Here is a 23,243-nt window from a genome sequence, read left to right as displayed (position 1 = left end):
GTTCTCTTTCCCTAATACTTCCGACCGATTCTAAACCACAAAGGAACTGTGGTTTCTGAATTCTTAGAAGCCTTTCCTTTGGGGTATGGGACAGAGGACTGCCCCAAAATGAAGAGTTTTTGCCTACATTTTATATGTATGTTCAAAATCAAGACCAGACTCAGATACTTAGATATGAAGGAGGATAAAAGCAAAAAATGGTGCCCACTTCTTTTTCTTTCTAATATGTCGACTTGGAAAGACTGTGTGACTGTAATTTATTTATTTATTTTAAAAATTTTTTTAGAGAGGGAGAAAAGGGAGAGGGCCAGAGGGAGAGAGAGAATCTTAAGCAGACTCCATGCCCAGCATGGAGCCCGATGTGGGGCTAAATCTCACAACCCTGAGATCGTGACCTGAGCCAAAATCCAGAGTTAGAAGCTTAACTGACTGAGCCTCCCAAGCACCTGGAGCGACTCCACTTTGAAAGACTGACCTTACTGGCTGACAGTGCAGTTTGTGGATATTAAACCCAAGCAGGTAGCAGAGTAATGGATAAGCAAAAGGACTGGAATCGGACTGCCTGGATGGAACTGAAAAACCTGGGAAAAGCCATGAGACACCCCTAAGCCTCTGTTTCCACATCTGTAAAATGGGAATCCTATTCTTACTTATGAGATGTTCGTGGAAATTAAATGCATGTAAAGTGCCTATGACACAGTTAAAAAGCCAAGGTTAAGGGTGGCGATGATAGTGAAGGTTTTTGTCATGACGGCTGAGGCTTAGTCTGCTGTGTCTCTCGGCTATGAATGTCATTGCAGGTGCTTTGTCAACAACTTCCTTACTCACTGTCACATGCTAAATCGCTAAAAAAGAGAGGTAAGGTTTCAGGTTTTATAACTGTGTAACATCACTCTTCCTCAACCAGATGGTGGAAATAGCCAAGATACATATGGCATGGACTTCATTATGTGTTCACATCAGCTTTATTTAAAACACTCGTAGGCTTTGGGCTCCTACTCATAGTTTAGACAGAGAAGGTGACTGGCATGCAAATAATAACCATTGAACACTTGCTGAGTGTCAAACATTGCTCTGTTTTGCAAGTATGAACTCGTTTAATTCTTACTACAACTGTGTGATCTAGGAACTAATACTTTTCCCTTTATAAAGATGAGCAAACTGGGATCCGGAAACTTGCTCCAGCTTAAATAACAAGCCAGAGTCAGCACTGGAACTCAGGTGGCCTGGGGCTTAGTGACCCTCTCAAGGCAGGACGTGAGCGTTTCCTCCAAGGTTCCAGAGGCCCAGCTCGCTTCCCTCCCCCTCCCCCATACCTAAGACCACAATGAAGTCCCACGGAGCCACTGTCTGGGTAGCTCTTCTAGGCTACTGTTAACAGGCAACTTCGTGACCCAGGAGGCTCATGTGAAACCTACATCAATATTTTTATGGCAGTTAGTTAACGAGATCCACTGGTTAATAGACTCCTGAGCTTAACAGGGTAAAACAAATTTGAAACAGGTCAGAAGAGAGCATGGCTAGGAGAGTGCACTCTTGAGGACCACTCCCTAAGGATCAAAGATCATTGCCGCCAAAGGAGGATTGTTGCTGTCACATTCATGCCTGTGACTCACCCTCTTCACTGTAACTTACTGGCTGCTCATACGTTCTGTAACATTCCAGACTCCCCTCTTTCCATGCCAGGAGTTTAGACTCTCTTCCCATGTAGAATTCTTGAATTCAGACTTACAAGAGACACAGATCTTTACACAGGTCTCTGGTCTACTCCTCTGCCTTTAAAAAGAAGGAAATGGAGGTACTGTTTGCTTCTGGTTTGTCCCAAGTTATCTTAGAGAACGAGTTGGAGCCCTGTTCATTCAGGTATTACAAACTGCTTCTACATCCCTTAGCTATTCTATTTAGTATATATCTATATTCTATTTAGTATATATCTATAGTTATTCTATATAGTATCACTCTGAATACTTGCTGAAATTCTCTTGTTTATGCCAATAATATTTTTCCTTCAGTGATGAACCCAAATTCAACAGAGAACACCTTTACACACAGCACTTTCCTGTTGATCATGTCCTCTTCCTTCCATTGCCCAGTATCAAATTCTGTGGGCCGGGAGACCAATGACATTTATCACAAAAAAGATTTTTAACTCAAATAGCATTTTTCACTAGAAGCCAAGCACGCAAGCCATCGAACCTAGACCTGCGACAACGACCACACTACGCAGGACCAAGGCGACTGACTTCAGAGCAGAATTGCCAAAAAGGAGCTGGGAGGCGACTCCCACTTACCGATTTCGGTCATCGTGATCCCTGGCGCTAGCTGCCCATTGTTGAAAGAGCTATAGGTAAACAAGTTGGGTACAGACGTGAGGTCATAGATGGGTTCTTGCTTTATCTGTTTGATTCCAGTCATGTCAAGTCCAGATTGATCCGGGGACGGCTGGCCGGAATCCACGCTGTAGTAACCCTCAGACTTGGGCAGGTCGATGACGTGTCCGTTGGCGTAAGCGCCCCCCGCCTCGCCGCTCAGGCTGCCGAGGCCGTTGCTGAGGCCGCCGCCGTACACCCTGGCCAGCGCCTCGGCCTCCCCGCTCTGCTGCTGCCGCTGCTCCTGCAGCCGCTGCTGGTGCTTCTGCACCTCCGCATACAGGCTGTCCCGCTGCTTCTTGGACATCCTGCCGAACTTCACAGCTGCGGGGGAGGGTGAGAGAAAAGCAGGAGAGAGGCTTGGGGTTATCATTTCGGCAAGTCCAAGGGGTCCTGGGTGCTTGTCCCCTCAACATCGATGCGCAGAATCCCAGCACCTGGACACCCAAGAGTGCCTTCACCTGCCCCCCACACCTGGGGGAAGGTCAGACTCAGGAGGGTCCGTCCTGGTTTAAAATGTGCATAGTGAGAAGTAAATCTAAGCTTCGAAGAAATGTCCAAACTTACGTATGTATCTCTTATTGCTATGAAGTTAGAAAGCATAGTTCCTGGTTCTTTCTTCTGTGCAGGGGAAAACCCACAAACCCAAAACTATCAAATAGCGCCTGCTTTTAAAATGTCAACCAAGGGGCGTCTGGGTGGCTCAGTGGGTTAAAGCCTCTGCTTTCGGCTCAGGTCATGATCCCAGGGTCCTGGAATCGAGTCCCACATCGGGCTCTCTGCTCCACGGAGAGCCTGCTTCCTCCTCTCTCTCCCTGCCTGCCTCTCTTGCCTACTTGTAATCTCTGTCAAATTAATAAATAAAATAAAATAAAAAAAGAATTTATGAAATTAAAAAAAAATGTCAACCAATATTCTTTCTCAGCTTCCTGGGCTAAGTACTAGGGTTACTAGATTGTTGGAGAGGACCCTATTATTTCACATTTTTAAAAAAATATTTTATTTATTTGTCAGAGAGAGAAAGAGCACAAGCAGGGTTGGGGCAGAGGGAGAAGCAGGTTCCCAACCGAGCAGGGAGCCCGACGAGGTACTCGATCCCAGGACCCGAGCTGGAAGCAGATGCTTAACTGACTGAGCCACTCAGGCATCCCATATTTCACATTTTCTGAACAGCACAGTGGGTGAGACCAAGGATGATGAACACCACTTGAAGTAAGCATTTGTCTTCAGTTGGCTTTTGGGACCAAATTCAGTCTTTGGAAAATAGAAGTTTTGTATATCCAGAGCTTGGCAAGTGAGCCCACCATTATATCCTTCCTTTCTTGTTCTACCACCCCCGAGTTTTACATTGCCTATCTCTTCTGGAAAAATCCATAGCCGCTGTAAGGAAAAAGAAGGAAGAGGCTCTGTAAGTGGTCACAGAATGATCTGAGGGTGTTTTGATCTGGATTCACTGTTTCTTAACTAGAAGAGCTTAACCTCCTGAACTGCTATGGATATTGACAGTTTTCCTCTCAAGTGAGTATTTGAAGCCAAGGGACCACCTTGTCTGAATCATCAAACACTGTCGTTCAGTTCATGCTAATGGTGGGGACTATGACAAACACGGAGGTTCCTCTCTGAGTTTCCATTTTCTTTTCTTTCCCGACAATGTTCCCATCACCTTTTTGCAAAGAAAATATTTTTATTTATTAATTTATTTTAGAAAGAGAGAGAGAACCCAAGTGAGCAGGGAGAGGGGCAAAGGGAGAGGGACAAGCAGACTCCCTGCTGAGCGTGGAACCGACTTGGGGCTTGATCTCACCACCCTGAGATCACCTGAGCAGAAACCAAGAGTTAAATGCTTAATGGACCGAGCCACCCAGACCCTGCTACCCCAATCATCTTTTGGTACCGGAAGCCCAGGGAATGTAGAAAGAAGAAATTGGAGGGTAGAAGCGGGTCCAATTCCTGGATTCAGTCACTAGCGCTGGTGAACATAATTTCTGAGAAAAACTAAATGAGGAAGTGCTTAAGAACTCTCCAGAACAGAGAGTCCCCAGAGAGATACCTACAGTGAAAGAGCTGCCATTTCACAACGCCCCCGTCCCCTGCCATGTTCCATCAATGTTCATTTTCTCCTTCTGTTGGTTACAGAGCTACCAAATTCTCTCTAAGCGTTGGCTGTTCAGAATGGAGACCACATTTCCCAGCCCCCCTCACTGGCAGGTGTCGCTGTGACTAAGTTCTGGGTGGCAGGAAGTAAATGGAAAGGCTACATATACTTCTGAGAGTGGGGACATGCTGTCTTCCTCCTTCCTGCCTGCTGGAAGGTTGTGGCTATGAAGGCTGGATTTAGAGCAGCCCAAATTTCCTGTTTCTCCTTGGTCCTCCTTAAAAGACTAAGTTGTGGTGCTGCCTAAACAGAAAAACAAAGGGGTAATTACCCAGTAAGTTTTCTGACCGAAGACAATTCACATGTTTAATTCACACCAAATTCCCCTTTCCACCTCAACTGTCATTTTTATAGAGTCTGGAATCATTTAGATCACTGCATTTAATTTTGTTGGTAGAGACACACTCTTTTTTAGATTCTGTATCTCAGACACACATTTATGTGCAACATTTCCAGTTTGTCCATGGACAAAATTCTAAAGAAAATTTTAGGGAAAGCATCCTGTGTACCTTTATACTGTATCTTTACAAATAATATATATAACATTTTAACTATAATTTCATAAATAAATGTATTAATAAATTCATATATTTTATATAATATATAAATTCCTTTGGGAAAACCTTTTTTGTTTAAGAAAAAATAAACCGTGATAACTCTGGATTCAGGAAGAAGAACTTTTCCCCCCAAGAAATTAATTGACACCCTTCTTTATTTGCTAACCTGTCCTTTGCATTCATGTAGGTTCAGCATAGCATTTATAACAGAGCTATGCAGATGGATACAAAATTTCTATTTATTGTTGTAGATTAAAATTTTATTTTGGCTGGAGTAGATCTACCTTTTTTTTTTTTTTTAAATTGAGAGAGAAAGAGAGGAAGAGCAGGAGAGAGCATGAGCAGGGCGGGGGGCAGAGGGAGAGGGAGAAGCAGGCTTTCCCCTGGGCAGGGAATCCCATGTGGGGCTGGATCCCAGGACCCCTGGGATCATGACCTGAGCTGAATACAGCTGCTTAACTGACTGAGTCACCCAGGTGCCCCATGGAGTAGATCTACTTTCTGAATTACTTTAGTAGAATACTTTTTTGTTAAGATCTATAGAGGAAAAAAAAAAAAAACAACTGAGGAGAAACTCCTCCATTGTGGAGACATAAATGCAATGTCTCTTTTTAAAACCCTTGCTGTTTAAAAATTGCTTCAGATTTCCATACACTCTACCTTTAAGTGAAATATACATTGGGGTGGATTGATTGCTTTAATGACCCTGATTCTTCATACCTATTCCCAGGGTAAATGCACACCACCTATCATTGTGGGAAGGGCCCCCCCCAGCCCCACCCCTTGCCACAGGGTCATGTGACATGCTTTGGGCCAATGGGAGATTGACATGTGACAAACAGAGGCTTCAGAAGTACTTGTGTGACTGAATTATCTCACCAGGAAAAGGACGTGCCTAAACCAGCTTGCTAGAGGATAAGGTTTGTGAAGCCCCGCCCAAGTCCTCTGGATCTTTCCAAACAAGGCTATTCATCTTCGGCAGAGGCACAGACTGACCTATAGCTGGAGGCAGATGAGTGAGTGAACTCAGTTAAGACCCTACATTAAATAATTTTAGGTTCAGAAATGTGCTGTTAACCATCTCATAATCAAAGCAAATGATGTCAAGTAAGTATGCTGTCCAGACCTCTGCCCTGGTAAACTCCTGAAAACCCAATGGTGAATAGTTATGCTCTTTCCAGGTCACCAACAAACCGAAATATTTTCAGAGACAACTTAAAGCTCTCCTACATTTTGGAATTATCTGGCTTCATCCTAAATCAAGAACTTCACTAACAATTACTATAATACTATTTTAGAATAAATTTTCCATTTATTTCAGAAACACCGATAAGCCAGTATTTCAGTTTTGTGCCCCTTCCTGTAACAAAAGTCGTGATATATTTGGGGAAAATGATTCTAGTACATGGAACAAGTAAATCTACTGAAAACTTTCCTGACAGACAGGTATATATTATACATATAAAAAATTCCTTGTCACCATTTGTAAAAACATTTGTTATATTCATAGGCCTATTTCTAACAAAGGCTGCATTACTATTATATTTTCAAGTATTAGCATTTTTCTTACCACTACTCATTAATCAGAATGGCACATATTTTAAGCATTTGCCCCTCTCAAACTTGAATTATTCTGTTAATGATTTTCACTTGAGTACAGAGGCAGCCACTTGTTAAACTGCTAGCTCTCAAACTCACACGATTCTGTATATATCAGAGTGCTTTATAAATATTCAGTGATGATGATATTTGCTTATGATATGCTCTTATCACTCATTTTGATCCCATACTAGCAAAGAACAATTTTATGCAAAATATTGGGAATCTTTTCATATTTATTTAGATTGTGGGATTCTTTTTTTTTTTTTTAAGATTTTATTTACTTATTTGATAGAGACACAGTGAGAGAGGGAACTCAAGCAGAAGGAGTGACAGAGGGAGAAGCAGGCTTCCCGCCAAGCAGGGAGCCTGATGTGGGGCTTGAACCCAGGACCCTGGGATCACAACCTGAGCCGAAAGCAGATGCTGAATGAGTGAGCCACCCAGGCGCCCCAGACTGTGGGATTCTAAATGGAACAGAAGTTTTTGTAATAATTATAAAACAAAGTCATCGATTCTTTGAGGATTTGTATTTACTAACACATGACATCTAGAGATGTGTTTTTGGCTTCAAGAAAACCCAATCGTAGAACTACCATAGTCATTTTGGAAATTATTTTATCTTACAATCTTTTGGTTGTAAAGTTCTCTATGCCTACATCTTGCTGCTTACCAAGGAAACCGGTCTTAATTTAACTCTTTTTAATTTCAAGGATATGCCTTTTTTATAGTGCTCTAAGCTTTGTAGAAAAGATCAGATTCAACCTACCCAACTCTATTCATAATTTAAAAATACTCTCTCTCCTCGCTCTCCTTTCCCAGAACTTCCTGTGATGACTGAATGTTCTATATGCTTTCCAAGATGGTAGCCACAAGCCACATGTGGCTACTGAGCACTTGAAATACAGCTCATGTGAGTGAAGGAGTGAATTTTAAAATAAATTAGTTTTAAAAAATTTAAATTTAAACTTAAATAGTGACATGTGGATGCCATTCTGGATATTGGACAATACCATTCTGGAGAAGTAGAAGCCTAATCTGTGATGCCTGTTCTTGTAGGGCAGCTGCTGCTTTTTCATTGATGGATGTCATTTAGGAGGTCACACACCCAAATTATTGCAAGGTGAGTATCATGCTTTTTCTTTGGGGCCCCACATCTTCCTGCTGACACCAAGCATTTTTTTCTGGGTTTTGTTTGTTTGTTTGTAGTAGTATAATGGGAAAGTTTATCCTGAAGACTCCTGAAACTAACGTTTGTGAAGGGCCCATTAAAAAGAAAAATAAATACGAATGTGGAGAAGATTTGGTGGGCGAATACATGCTATCAACTCTCACACATATAAACATGTGTGCCCTCGCCTTTTTAGACACAGAAACACATGTGTGTGCATGCCAAGTGGATTTGATTTTCGAGTCTTTACCCCAAATAAATTTGAACAAATTTGTTACTGCTGAGTTTTTTTGTCTACTCATATATGTGCCATGGCTGATAAACCATTATAGAAGTGGAAATTCAGGAATTAATGAAAGTTCAGTGATTTTAACAGTTATATCAAATGATCCATAAGTAGCCATGTTGCTTTGCTGACTAGGTATGGTGAAATAAACATTCTTGGTGCCATGTATAACTGACAGAAAGCAAATGAAAATATCAAAATGAAGATGACACTTTCTGTCTGAAGGAAAATGGGCAAGGTGTATGCAGAAAGAAGTTAGGTGTGAGGGCATCTTATCTTGGCTACTGGTACTACCACTAAAGGACCTTGAAAGTACTTGCCTAATCAGTAGAAGGTAAGTATAATAAATTAGTGGCAAAGGAAGTACCATTTCTCATTCTTTTTCTTTTTTTTTTTTTTTTTAACCATTTCTCATTCTTGAGTCCTTACTAGACATAGGTAATCAACTATAACTTTGGGGCTTTTGAAATCCACAAACAAGGCATTACATATCAACAGGAGATTAAACCTAGTCAGCTACTTTGGTTAGTATAATTTATTTGCTACAAAGTACCCTTTATAATCAAGGTTCAGATGAAACTTCCTCTATATAACATAGTCAAGAAGAATTGTTTTCCCTTAGAATCATCTTTTGCTTCTGCTGGAGCCTCTTATCCTCATTCCCAAGTATTTCTCCTCATCATTAGTTTGACATAAAACATATTTAGGACATCTTTTCGAAGACATCTCTGGCTGTCTCAGGATTATCTCTGGACCTAAAATTAAGGTGGATCATTATTCTGAATTCCCAGTGTCTTTAAGACATTTTCATTGTATTACTTTTACTTGAAAGTTTTTGTGCTGTGGCGAATTTCTTCCCCCTTGAGAGTAGATTGTGGCTTTATCCATTAAATAACCCTCCCCCCCCAACACATTTCTTTTATGCCATGGGATTCAGACAATCTCCTAGATTTTGAGAACTTTGGACCATATGCCTTTTTCTTGCCCATAATTCTGTTCACCAGCATGGACTCCTAAGACCTGCCTTCCAAAAGAGGCACTTTCTTTTATTGTAGGAAGAAGTAACAGAGACAAATAACTAATGACTTATTTTTTTTGCACAATTATTAATATGTACTCTCCTCCATACACTGTCAATTAATATGTTGCCTCACTATGGTGAAAATAAAGTATAAAATCATCAACTCAAGTTCCCATATAATTTCACTAAATAAATCCTTAAAACTACTAAATCCCCACCCTCTACCTTCTTCACTTTAGTTATGTGGAAGTACATAGTGTAATCAATTTACCCTAGGAGTAAGCTACACAGTTAGCAAGTAAAACAAGCAAAAACAAGAAAAACAAACAAAAGCAAGAAAAACAAAACACAACAAAAAGTCAGTTAGTTAATAGAAGAGTTTTGGAAACTTACATCTCTGCGACTTTGGAAGCTACCTATAAACTGAAAGGCTCAAAGTCAGATTTTTTTTTTTGGGGGGGGTCAAATTTATCTCCTAGGTATATGTTTATGCAAGGCAAAGTTAGGTGGACTGGGAAGTAGAAAAAGATAAACAAAAAATTATAAGTACTTTGAGAATGCAAGCTAAGAACTGAGCAGTTTTTATGTTTAGATACCAAGACTTATGGAGAACTGATTTCATCCAAATGAGTAAAAGGCTCACGGTGACTTAATAACTCATAAAATCCCTTTATACCAACAGACAGTGCATGCCAGTTACCTGTATTTCTTTAAAATCTGGAAGCCTTCCTCCCTTCCTTCCTTACATAGTACCTTGACCTTCATGAGGTGTGACCAGAGGCAGAGAATCCACAACAATTTACACACAGAGAATAAGTACCAGGGGAACTGCCTGTATGTCAGGCTCCAGGTAAAAGAGAATTCCATGGTTTATTCAGTAAACATTTAGGTGCCTGCTTTTAACTAGACCCTGAGGATACAGTGAGAACAAGACAGAAATGCCCCCAGGACTCAGGGTTGCTCACAACCTGATATAGGAGTGCTGTGGCCAATGTCATTGGGGAAATAATTAGTTGAGATGAGTGCTTAAAAATGAAAGCAATACAAGATGAAATTCTTTGTGTGAGTTTATTTGTCCTGTTTCATTAATCTGTGGAATTCAGCTGGGGACCCACATCCCCCATTTGGGCTGTATTATGAGAAGGACACCACCCACATGGCCTTTTTAAAGACTTGGACTTCTGTTACAGCCTTTGCGATTTTCATGATGCTTTCCCAAAGTCCATGCCCAACAGTAGAACTTCTGCGCTTCCTACAGACATGCAGGCCGTTCCTTAGCATCTCCACGTACCAAGCAACCTATGCACCTATCAGACTCACCCAGTGACCTCACGGTCCTGCTTTCCCTGAAACTGTCCCTGGTTTTGGCTCTGAAAATCTCACATCCTAGGAAACCGTTCCTGCACAGGCAAACCTAGATAGGCTCCAACCCAGGCCTATGTGGCTCTCACCAAAACTTGGTAGCCCAGTTTGCTCCATGAACAACAGGAAAGTCTTTCCTTTCTTCCTATTTCAGAAGCAATACAGTATTTTTATACTTTCTTATCTTCTTCATGTACGACCAGCACACGGTTTTCTTTTCTTTTATCCCCAAGTCCCTTTGTCTAGAATCCTTCCGGTGGCTTAAACAGACTCCGGCAAAGCATCCATGTGAAAGCCTTTAAGTAAGAAATAAGAACGCAGTGTCTTACCATCTCTCGACATTCCCAGGGCAAGACACTTTTGCAGTCGGCAGTGCTGGCAACGGTTTCTGTTGGTTCTGTCGATTAAACAGTTTCTCTGCCGTGGGCAGGAGTAAGAGGCATTGTTTTGTTGGCTCCTCCTAAAGAATCCCTAGAAGCAAAAAGAGAATGGGAGGGAGGTGGATCTATAAGAAGGAAAATGGAGACAATTAACATATACCTTTGCTACATTTTCTACAGTGACTGGAACTGAGTTTAAGTAAAAAAAAATTTTTTTTGACACTTCTCCTTGGTTAGCTTACAGATGTTTGCACTGGGGAAAATGTGTACTGTCTGCAGAGAGACGAAGGTGTCTTTCATTCATTCATTTAATCAATGTTTACTAAAGACATCTGTGACCTGTACTGATCTTTGCAAAGAAAAACAGAACAGAGCTCCTTCCTTCAAAGAGGAGGGAGTCGGGGAGGAGTGGCAAAGGACAGCGTCACTGCCAAGCCAAATGTGACAAAACATGATGGGGACAATAATGCAACCTTATGGCAAGTGCTGGGGGGCGGGGTAAAGAACTTGGGCTGTTGGTTGTAATAGCTGTACTGAGGAGGGTGGGCCCAGTGTGTACCATCACCTTCCTATAGTTCCTAAGATGCACGTTTACCTATTTTAAAAATTTTAAATTTGGCCAGAATGCATCTGGAAGGTTGTTTTTTTTATACCAGCGATGTCCCTTATAATTAACCTCATCTCTAAATAAAGGAAATATGGTATATACATTATACCATATATTGATTGTTCAATAAAAATCAGCAATAAATAAAAGCTGAATACATGCTCTTTGCTTGGCCTCAGGCTCAGGAGATGTAGGAGGTTTTCATATAAGTAAGTCTGGGTCTTTCTGGTACAAACATAACTGCCATGGACTATACATAACCCTTCTAAATGAATCCACAGCTGAGTTAATCATTTAAAAAAGTCTTTGGATACCACTTGCCTTAATTAGAAAACCCTATAGGGGAAAATCTGTGTTTCCTCAGTTATCAACAGCAGGATAGAGTGGGGCTGGGACTAGGGTCGCAGCTAGTAAGGCACCCATCTTGGCCACAAAATTTAAGAGGAGCCAAAAAACTTGTTAATCAGGATAAGTAATATTTTAACACAATATATTGAGAATCAACATTAATGCAAAACACCCCAAAAAGTTTAAAGGGATCAAGATTATCGATTTTCTTTTAGCTTGGGGCTCTCATATGGCGTGGCCTAGCACATGAAGAGAGCTCGGCCACTCTTGTGAAGAACTTCAGAAATGGATGTGTGGTCCATATCTTTTTAGAGAGTAAAAATGCCAACCAGTTTTGTGTTGTAAGCTCCAAGTCATTCAAAACAAGGATGAGTTTGGTGCCCACAGGCCCACGTGTATTGCTTACATAATGGACCAGTGATGGCAGAAGGAGCTATCTAATTGTCCAGTTTGAATGAATTCACGGAGCCCTTTAAAACTGAGCTCACATCCAATCCCCAGGGATTGAAATGATGTACTCTTCACACAAATGGTTCCTGACATACAATGGTTCAGTTTATGATTTTTTGACTTTACAGATGGAGTGAAAGCAGTACGCGTTCAGTAGAAGCCATACTTTGAATTTGGATCTTTTCCCAGGCTAGTGAGAGGAGTACGGTGCTCTCTTGTGATGCTGGGCAGGGCTGTGGCCCCAGCTCCCAGTCAGCCTGGCAATCACGAGGGTCAACAATCCCCTATACTCACAGCCATTCTGGTTTTCACTTTCAGTACGGTATTCAATAAATTACACAAGATATTCGACGCTTTATTATAAAGTGGGCTTTGTGTTAGATGACTTTACCCAACTATAAGCTAATGTAAGTGTTCTGGGCACACTTAAGGTGGGCGACGCTAAGCCTCAATGTTTGGTAGGTTAAGTGTATTAAATGCATTTTTGACTTCAGGTATTTTCAACTCATCCTAAGTTTGTAGGGACATAATAACCCCTGTGCAGGTCAAGGAAGATATATACCATCAAAGTGGCCAGAAGCCATAACTTTGGCCCATCAGTCTTGATAAAAGAGGACTCTGAATTTATATTTTAAGAAAGAATTGGTGGTTTTTTATCTTTGGATGCTTTACTGCCACTTAGCAAAAGAGCTGACAGAGAAGACTTTTGAAGTCATAGCCACAGTCCTAATTTAAGACCAATTTGACATTAATTACGAGGCATTTCTTGCTTATCTGTTGCTCATTATTGCAAATGAGGTCTTTGGCATAAAAAAGAGATTCTGTTTCAAATTTTATTGAATGAGGAGGAATTTGAATAAGTGCACAAGCTGAATTGATGTTATTTGAAATGGGTTGTTTATGTTGACTCAAGAACTGTATTATGAAAATTCAGAGGTTGATAGTGAACGTGCTGATTCCAACATCTTATTCTGAGTTTCTTGAGTTTTCTATTTGGAGAAAGATGCAGCAGACTGACACATGTGGGTTTTCCCAGGACATAAAAAAAGGTAGTGTCGTGTACAATGTCATTCTGGCTACACCTTTAGAATATGGTTCTGAATGGCAATGTAGTTTCTAGTATTGGGTCTTCTTCCTTTAAACAGAAAAATGACAGGAACCTATACACTTGTTTCTGGCTATTGACCTATTCGAATATATTTGTTTCAGAGTCAAATCTTCTGGAAATTACTGTTTAAAATGTTTTGCTTTTTAACATGAACATACACTCATATTTTGAAATCAGGCGTTTTCCTAATAGAGCTTATATGTTGAAACAAAAAACATCCACACTTTGACACAGGTAAAAAAATATGTATGTGGTGGGTACTTTGTAAACTAGACCAGGAGCCTTAAAATTGCATAATAAACTAGCACAGTGGTGGGAATGCTTTCCCTGGAGGGTTCAGATTCTCAAATTATTAACATTACGAAGAAAACTATTTGTCTAAGGAGAATAAAAAATTGCTGATTTGTAATTTTGCTTTATTGTTTCTTCTGATGAGTTGGAAACAACTGCATTAAGGTGGGTAACATGCAGTTCTCAACTGTAGGTCTGCAGAGGAACAGAACGCAACATAGGTCTCATGATGTTCAAATATGGATTATCACTAATCACTTTTAAAGCAGGTCAGTGTATCGACAGGTTAGTTACATTCATGTTATTCTGCCCTCTCTGTATCCTTTTCCCACTTTATTTTCATTTATTTCTTTTTCATTTCTTCCTCCCAGTTTCAGTTCCAGGAATCATACTTTTCTGAGACTATTATGAAGACACTGCCAGTTTTTCACATACCACTACTATTTGACAGTTACGGTGAGTTTCATTTCACGTGTTTTTGAGTCTGTTAAGATTAAGGCTGGTTCTTAGAATCTATGGTTGTGGTACATCTCCTTCAGTCTACAGATTTAAAAATAAAATTTTTTTTTACATTTTTTAAGTAATCTTTCTACCCAACATGGGGCTCGAGCTCAAAACCCTGAGATCAAGGGTCATGTACTCCACCAACTGAGCCAGCCAAGGGCCCCCATCTACCAATCTTTAATTAATTAATGAGTTGCTCTGCTTCCATCTTTGATCAAAAATATGACTGCTTTTGTCAATAACTTTGCCAACATATCATTTTTCACTTGCAGAGTGTTTTCTGTGTTCTCGTGACACTTTGCCCTTTGAAATTAGGTGTGGAATTATTTTTTATTTCCTCCGTGGTGTTTTGCCTCTCACTCTTCCCCCCGCCCCCCTTCTAAGGAAGAATTGTAAAAACTTACTGTGAACTTTCAAGTTTCTCTTATTTCAGATTAGGTCTGTGTTAACTGCTATTTTCAACTTTGTATTTTAAGAGCAAGTTGTTTGCCTTTGGAAGGGTTGGTTCAATCTCTCCTTGGAGAGGAACACTGGATTGAGAATAAAAATCCTGTGTTTTTGGCCATACTCTGTCACTAATTACATCAGTGACATTGGCCTAATGGCGTGATCTTGTTTATACCTCACTCACTGAAAAATGAGGAGGAGGTTGGGGCAGATAATTTTTAACTAATTTAGAGTCTGGTATACTTCTGACATTCTATGCTTCTACTTTTATTTTTCTGGAATGTGAGAATAAAGGATGGCCCTATGCATATTGCAACTGTTACCTTTGACTTCTTTCTCAAGCCGATTCATAAATCTAGGCCATTGGCTTGCAATCTTTAACCTTTAGTTGTTTCATCTAGTAATCAACACCCTTGAGTTTACTGAAGACAGTACTGTTAAAACAGGAAGAAGCTGTATTTCTATCTCTGTAAATGTGACTAAGTCAAGCTTTTAAATAACAATCCATTTTTAAGTAGCTGCTGACCAGGTAGGCAACCGCAAAAAAGCTGGAAGGCCAAAGAACAGAAAACCAACCCACCCACACACCAAGCAGAAACTCCCATGTGTCAGCAGCAGGCACAAGCATCCTTCAGCCCTCTTTGAAAAGAAGTCACCACGTGCATGGGGAGGTACACGGATGCTTGAGGCAAACACGATGCCTGGCCAGTGCTGTGTTAAAGTCCCCTACCTTGCAGCCTTCACACGTGATCACTCCATAGTGGATCCCGGAGGACTTATCGCCACAAATTTTGCATGGTATCACTTCAATTTGTGCTGAAAGGGGAAAAGAGACATTTTGAGTTTCATCCTTTTGCTCTCCTGTCTCTCTCCCCACCTCTTCCCAGCATGACCTTAGGGTCTGAGGACCCTGGAGTGGGGTCGCCCACCACTACTGGAGAGAAAGGGCAGCCATCTACCACTGTTTGCTTTGTTTTTCTAAAACTGAAAAATATAACCAGGGATCAGAAGTTTTCTAAACTCTTAGTTCACTGCTTTCTCTTTTCTAATCTTGACCTGGTTATTAAGTTGACTCAAAAAATCCCCTGAACCTGTGGCTTTGGTTTTCTTATTTTGCACTACAAACACGAGGGCACTGAGAGCTATCCCACTGCCTCATTTCAACAGCATTTTAAATAAGTAAATAAAGCAAAACTGGAAGGGATAGTGGTGGCTTTATACATTATGTGGCTGGATGTTTACTTGTGAAAATGTCAATGGTGACAATATTTATTGAGCATACTGACATGACCACGAAACTAATAAAAGTTATCGACACAAGATATGATAAATTAAGGACAAAAATAATTTCACCAATACAACAAAATTAATACACGGAGAAATCAGGGGAAAATGATAAAAACAGGTGGCTACTATGACTTTAATACAAACAAAATAATTTCATGGGGATGAAGACATCCGGGCTGAGTTTGAAGATTGTGTACGATGAGGTTAGGCTGATGTGAAGGGCAAAGGGCAAAGGGAAGGGAATATGGTGAAGACATGTTGGAAGTGGTGGTTTGGGTCCCTTAGAAGGGTGGGTTCAGCCAGCTGAACAAAATGAAGCAGAAGACCAATTCAAAGGCTATTCCAAAGCTGGCGTTAGGCGATGAAAGTGTGGATTACATCAGTGGCAGGAGAAAGGGAGAGGAAGAAGCAAATAGGAATTTCAATCGGGATCAGCAAAAGAAAGGACACAGACGTGGAGACTGATGGAGAATCAAAGGTGACTTCCAGCTTCGCCCTTGAGGGTCAGGTTCAACAGCAGGTTTGACACAAATGGGGCTGCTGGTAAGGCAACTACTTTGTGGAATGTGGTGGGGCATGGGATTTCCAACTCGCCTGTGTGCACGGGTAGGCACCTGTAGGTGGAAACTTTTGGAAAGATGATTTTAAGTCATCAGCACTGAGGTTATGGATGGATCCATGAGATAAACTTTATTTAGAATATAGTAATTCCTATGTCTCTGGTAGTATTCTAAGTGCTGTTAAAATTGTACACACCAGGAAGAGCTGCTATTCCTGTTCCCAATTTAAAATAATTATGCAAAATATGCCTCAAAATGCTTTGTACATCAATCTGCCGTTTGGATGCTTTTCTACAGTTTCTCACCCTGGAATATACAAAACAGATAAATGTAAGACATAACCCTCTTTCTCTTATTGTTTTGAATTTTTTAAAAAGAGAATACTTAGCTTTAGGAGAGTGTATTCAATTTTTTGAAACCAAGTATTTCATGGTAAGTTCAAGTCATCTTTATGAGCAAAAAATTCGGCGTTATGGCCCTATTTTTCATATGAGAAAACTGAGGATCAAAGTGCTTAATGATGCCCTTGAGCTGGTTTGGGAGATGGCAACTAGAAATTAGCCAGCTTTCCCAAGACTTTGTTCAGTAACCCTTTCCCTGCCTACCTCAGGGTTCGGATATGAATACAATTTTGAATTCCTGTATTAGTCCAATAGCACCAGCCAAAGAGATAATGATAAAAACATCAGGAGATGAGGGATGCCTGGGTGGCTCAGTTGGTTAAGTGGCTGCCTTCGGCTCAGGTCATGATCCCAGCGTCCTGGGATCGAGTCCCACATCGGGCTCCTTGCTTGGCAGGGAGCCTGCTTCTCCCTCTGCCTCTGCCTACCACTCTGTCTGCCTGTGCTTGCTCGCTCTCTCTCTAACAAATAAATAAATTAAAAAAAAAACAACACATCAGGAGATGAGACAAAGTCAACTAAAATAGTTATTAGCCTAAGTATTTATATTAGTCCTGTTTCTTCAGCTTTCAGATGAGATAAACTGGTAATTGTTTTCAAGGTTTTGTGATAGGGGAAAAATGTGAGATTTGATGTAATTCTATTCTCTTTTCCTGGATTCCTGTCCTTAATCTGTTAATGACTGGGTCCACGGCCAAGATCAAATTCTTGTTCTTTGGTTTATCAAGTTTAGCTGACAAACGTCATAGATTGGTGAGGATTAAATGAGATATTTTATGTGAAGGGCCTTGCAAAGAGTCAAGAACTACAAAATGTCAGTCTTCATCAGCATCAGAATTACTGTTAGCTGGTATTCCTAATGCTACTGGACAAGAATTATGACAGACCATGTTATTATTCCTCTATTAAAAAATCTTATTTAAGAAACTCAAAAGAATGACACTATACATTATTTGTACTTTTTTTTTAAGTGATAACCTTTCAAACAGGGGATTCTTTATAATGATTACAAAACTGACTAAAAATAACAGGTATCTGCTGTACAGTTGTTAGGCGTCTATATTAAGTCAGAGGCACTCTTTGCATAAATTACTCCCCAGGGAGTAACTTACACGTGGGGAGAATCTGCTTCAATAAGTTCTTAATTATAAAATGATCTAACTCTAAAGGAAATGAAAATAGAGGTAATTTGCCCCCCAGGGTGTGAGAAGATGTTTTTGAAAGCCACAAAGGTTATCTTATACAACTTGGAAAATACAAATGGGAGAAGGAATGATTCAATAGAGCATCTGCATATTTATACATATTTATTATCCCAGCTCAACGTGTAATCCTGAAGAACCATAAACATTTTAACAGTATTTTTAAAGAGAAAGAAAAGGGTATATGTGTGTTGCTACATGTGGGAAGGGATTATCAATTTGGAAAACCTAGGGCCATTTTTACCTTTCATGGCAGAACAGGTCATCTGAGGCGTATTATAGGTAAAGATAAATTTAAATAATTTAAAGGACTAATCCTATTCCTTTGCCTTCATTTAAAATAAACTGCTTCTGCGCTACAACATCACAACTCGTACTATGTATTTTATAAAGCGTGTCTTCAAGGCAGAGAATTTCGGACACTGATTAGGACAATGAAGACGTTACTGCTCCAATGGACATTTCTAAACGTCCTGCCAGTACTCCAGCCACCGTCTGGTAGGCAGTTATCTTGCAGTGAACGCAGATCTTCGGACATGCTATTTATCACGGGTCCAAGCTGAATGTCCAGGGAGGATGTGGTGGCTTGGACCACACCAGCTGTGACGGTGAAGGCGCTCTAAGGTAACTGAAGGGGGAGTTCAACTTTCCTGCTTTTGTGTGACTTGCAGATTAATTCAACAATAGTGTTCTCTGAGAGACAAACACAGAGGAGCCAGGATGCCCTGAGAGATGGCTTGAGATGTGCTCATTTCACAGTTTCCCCATTTCTTATCTCTTCTGCTCACTTCCATTTTCCTACCGGCAATCCTCTGTGGAGACTTAAGTTAAAATTTTATTTACCAACTACATCTTTTTGTTTATAAAAGCAATCCTAGATAGTATTTCGGAAATGATATTCATACAATATCAAAAAATATCATGAAAGATTTGAAAGAATTTGATGTTTTACCTTATATAAGATCACATTAGGAAGTACAATTAGTTTAATACCCCCTGATTTGGCAGGCAGGTCCTATTCAACAATTATCAACTAGTCACAGTTGGTCTCTTCTTTGAAGATGGCCGTTCTCTCTTATCCCCCTCTCCCCCGGTACCTCCTGAAGGCTCTCCCTTGCTTAGAGCCCCTTACTACAGCATCGCACGAAGTCACTGTGTGTTCAGTGCTTCTTGATGATCAAAATGTACATGTCTTTTGTTCTGCTCCCTCAGAACGCCCCGCTGCTGAAGGCAGGTGTGAAGTTAGATTAACTAATCCAGGCGAATGCATGCACTAGGAAATGCATCACTTTGGTGCATCAAAATACCTTCATTCTTAAAAGAATCCACCAGGCACAGTAGTAATAGTAGACTGTTCAGGTACTGTCTGGTTGAAGGAAACTGCATATGTTCTTGTGGCTCTCAATTCCCCACTCCAACTCCTACAACTCAACCTGGCCATTTTTATCGTCTGGGCATTTTAAGTCCATGGAGGAAAGTGTCTGGGTTAAAATATATATATATATATATATATATATATATATATATATATATATATATATATATTTATTTATTTGACAAAGAGGGAGAGAGAGCACAAGTAGGGGGAATGACAGGCAGAGGGAGAGGGAGAACCAGGGTCCCTGCTCAGCAGAGAGCTCGACGTGGGGCTTGATCCCAGGACCCTAGGATCATGATCTAAGCCAAAGGCAGATGCTTAACTGACTGAGTCACCCAGGAGCCTCAGGACTTTTTCACAAAAAATTTTCTACTGAGACCAAAGATCATTTGTATAACTCCTAAAAGCAGTAGTCCTAATTTTCTTTCTTTCAGTACAACCAAGAGATTCCACATGTTCCCTTTTATAAAAAAGGCTTTAAGCAGGGGTGCCTGGGTGGCTCAGTTGGTTAAGTATTTGCCTTCAACTCGGGTCATGATCTCAGGGTCCAGGGATCAAACTCCACATCGGCTCCCTGCTCAGTGGAGAGTCTGCTATCCTTCTCTCTCTCTCTCTCTCACATAAATAAAATCTAAAAAAAAAAAAAAAAAAAAAAGGCTTTAAGCAATACAGATTTACCATGTTTGGAGTGAGGAAAAGTAATCAGAATCTTGGGATTGGGGTGGATATATATTTTGGAATAGATCCCCAAGTGATTCTGCTACAGTAAGGCTCCCTTCCATTGATGATTAAATGAATCAAACTGTGAACTAGGAATTCTCTGTAGCATGTGAACCACCTGCAAAGGAAATAAAGCCCAGGGACAAGCCTATAATCTGAAATTACTAAGGAGTGACCAAGAAGTTTCTCTTTGTTTGCTGACCTTTGGTTTGGGGTATACTTTTAGTATCTTTTGTTTTCTGTCTTTTTTCTTTTTCTTTTTAAAAAGATTTATTCATTTATTTGATGGGCGCTGGGGCAGAGAGAGAGGGAGAATCTCAAGCAGACGACCCACTGAGAGTGAAGCCAGGGTCAGGGCTTGATCCCAGGACCCTGAGATCATGATCTGAGGTGAAATTAAGAGATGGATGCCCAGTGGACTGAGCCACCCAGGCACCCCCATTTTTCTTTTCCTGAAGGGAAATAAGAAACATTTGCCCCATCTACAATAACTTCTATTCCTGGATACTGGGTTTACCCCTCAGTTTCTGTTTCCCAGAATTTTACAGTTATGCTAAAAGTGGGCAGGGCAGGAAAAACTCTTACTGTCTGAGTGAAGCACAATTTGCACATACAAAACTTCCAATAAGGTTGACTATTTTGGTTAAAATTCCTTTTGCACATGGTCTCAGTAGCTATGTAAGTTGCAGCTCACCTATTGTTTGTGGCAAGTCCTAATTAAAATCCCTGTTCGTACTCTCTCCATATCTCACTGGCAGACTGGTAAGTTTCTACCTCTATACAATCTTCTACAATCTATACAATCTTCTGATGTCACATAAGAGCAAACCTACAGGATAAAGAGAGTATTTCTAAGATCTGGTTTCACTGCAACTCTGATTTATCAGAAAAGAGCGGAAGTGCGGAAAAATGAGACCCTTAGGAAAAAAGCAGAAGTCTTTGAGCTTTTATATCACGCTATGTGGTGACTCTAAAAGATTCCTGACGTCGGATCAGGTATGTGTTCATGTGTGTCTCAACGGGGCACACAGCATCTTTAATCCCAGCTTCCTGCTTAAATACCAAATACAGTGCATGCAATTCAGTACACTCTAATTCCTACTAGAATTCCTCTAATTCCTCTATCAGCATTTGGGATCTCCCTTTCTTCTTAAACTCTCCTCTGTAATATTCTGGGTGGTAGTCCGTGTGAGCCTTTGATTCCATTCAGTTTAGATAGACAGCTTCTGAATGACCTACAGGTAACATTTATTTTTATATTATTATATCCCACATGTTGTTGGGAGCAAGAGTAAGAAAAAAATTACTATCATATGAGAATGGCAAAAAATGATTTTTTTCAAAGGCCTGCTTTATAGGATTATCATGAAGGGCGTTGATTTATCTTCCAGAGGAACATTCAGCCCCAAAGAGTTGCTTACCTACTCTAACACCGCAAAAGACTGAAACAACAGAGAACAAGAATGAGACCAACAAAGGACAGTAGCAGCAATTAGTATCATCATCAATAGCAATTACTGAGAGTAAGTTAACTATCCCCCTTGGAAGTCGTAGTGGTTTTAAACTCATTATTTATGAATTGGTTCCCATTAACTACATCTTATCCTATCAAAGTTTTAATTACAACAAGATAATGTGTGTGTAGGACCTGACATCATTCAGGATAAAAGCAGGCATGTCTTTGGTGACCACCCACAGTGTGGTCTGCACACCAGTGGCACTGGCATGACCTGGGGGCATGTCAGAAATGCCTCGAATCAACACTTTCCCAAGACCAACTGAATCAGAATTTGCTTTTTAACAAGCTGCCTAGGACAGCATTCAGGTTTGAGAAGAACTGCCCGGTGATGTCCAGGCAATTACAGTTGCAGCTATTCTGAGAACTAATGGAATTTTTAATTTCTCTGGCATTAAGGGAAATTAAAAAGTTTACAGGACTCAGGAAAAGCAGTTTCTGCTGTTGTCTGTTAGGTATTTCTCTTTTGTTCAAAAGGCAGTAGGAAGGACACTTGAAGGGTTTGTTACAAAAAACCTTGTCATTAATTGACAAGGCAGAAGAAAGAGAAGCCAGTGTATGACCAGAAACATCTTGCATTACTGTAATTAACACTCGCTGTACCGGGTTTCCTTTACAGATTTTAACGATTGTCAGCTTGGTCTACATCTCTTCACACTGTAACCCTGTGTGGTAGTATGTCCTCTCCCCTCCCTTTCTGCAGACCTGTTTTTGGGGTCTGACCACTACTACTAGCTCACTCACTGGATGCTCTGCAAAAAAAGCCTTTCAAGGAGATTTTTAAAAGTAGTTTTTCTTTTTTAAATTTTTAGTCACACAAAGTTTACTCCATTTGGGTGGAGATAAGGAGGACAAACAATATTTGCAAAGAGATGAACTCATTTCAGCTCTCCGTGGTAATCCTGGAGAGGATACCTTCAGAAAGCTACCCCATCTGGTGGAGTCATATTCATCAACACAGAGCTCAGCAGTCACGATGGCTTCTCATTGCATTCCTCCCATTGATCATCACGCTGTCCTGAGCCCTAGCATCAAAGTGTGGTCCCTCACCAGCAGCACCGCAAGTCCTGGGTGCTCCCTAGAAATTCAGGCCTTAGGTTCTACCTTGGACCAAGAGAATCAGAATCTGCATTGTAACAATGTTTCCGGGATTCATATGCACCGCGAAATTTGAGAAGTTCTGGAAGAAAGAAGGAGAAGGTATTCTACAATTTAACTCTCAGAGGGTCTACCCCTAAACCACAGCTCCATGTGAAGAGACTTTCATCTCAAAAAAAAAAAAAAAAAAAGACATGGAGCATCTGTCTGGCTCAGTCCGAAGAGCATGTGACTCCTGATATCAGGGTCATGAATTTGATTCCCACATGGGAGTGTAGAAATTAGTTAAATAAATTTTAAAAACTTAAAAGGAGATGTGTATTCTTGAGAGCTAATTTTTTTCAGTTATAAAAAGAAGAAAACAGCGATTATTTTGCTTCAGTGAAAAACCAGTCTCTCTGCAGTTCCTTCTTTTGTTCCTGAGCC

The 23,243-nt window shown here is 40.5% G+C and overlaps 1 protein-coding gene across 1 annotated transcript in view; it reads right to left on the bottom strand.

The window, feature by feature from the left end:
- RORB (RAR related orphan receptor B) overlaps positions 1-23,243 on the bottom strand; it is a gene marked incomplete at both ends in the record, with an annotated part of 65,769 nt that overhangs the window by 35,884 nt on the left and 6,642 nt on the right. Inside the window, 3 exons of the mRNA XM_080820498.1 lie at positions 2,292-2,693; positions 10,850-10,991; positions 15,386-15,471. Of these exons, the coding sequence (XP_080676624.1) occupies positions 2,292-2,693; positions 10,850-10,991; positions 15,386-15,471 (630 nt within the window). The remainder of the gene's footprint in view (positions 1-2,291; positions 2,694-10,849; positions 10,992-15,385; positions 15,472-23,243) is intronic.

Source organism: Martes martes (genome assembly GCF_963455335.1).
Source record: "Martes martes genome assembly, chromosome: 12".
NCBI lineage: Eukaryota > Metazoa > Chordata > Mammalia > Carnivora > Mustelidae > Martes > Martes martes.
The sequence above is the reverse complement of the archived record's forward strand: the minus strand, read 5'-3'. Positions and strand labels throughout refer to the sequence as shown.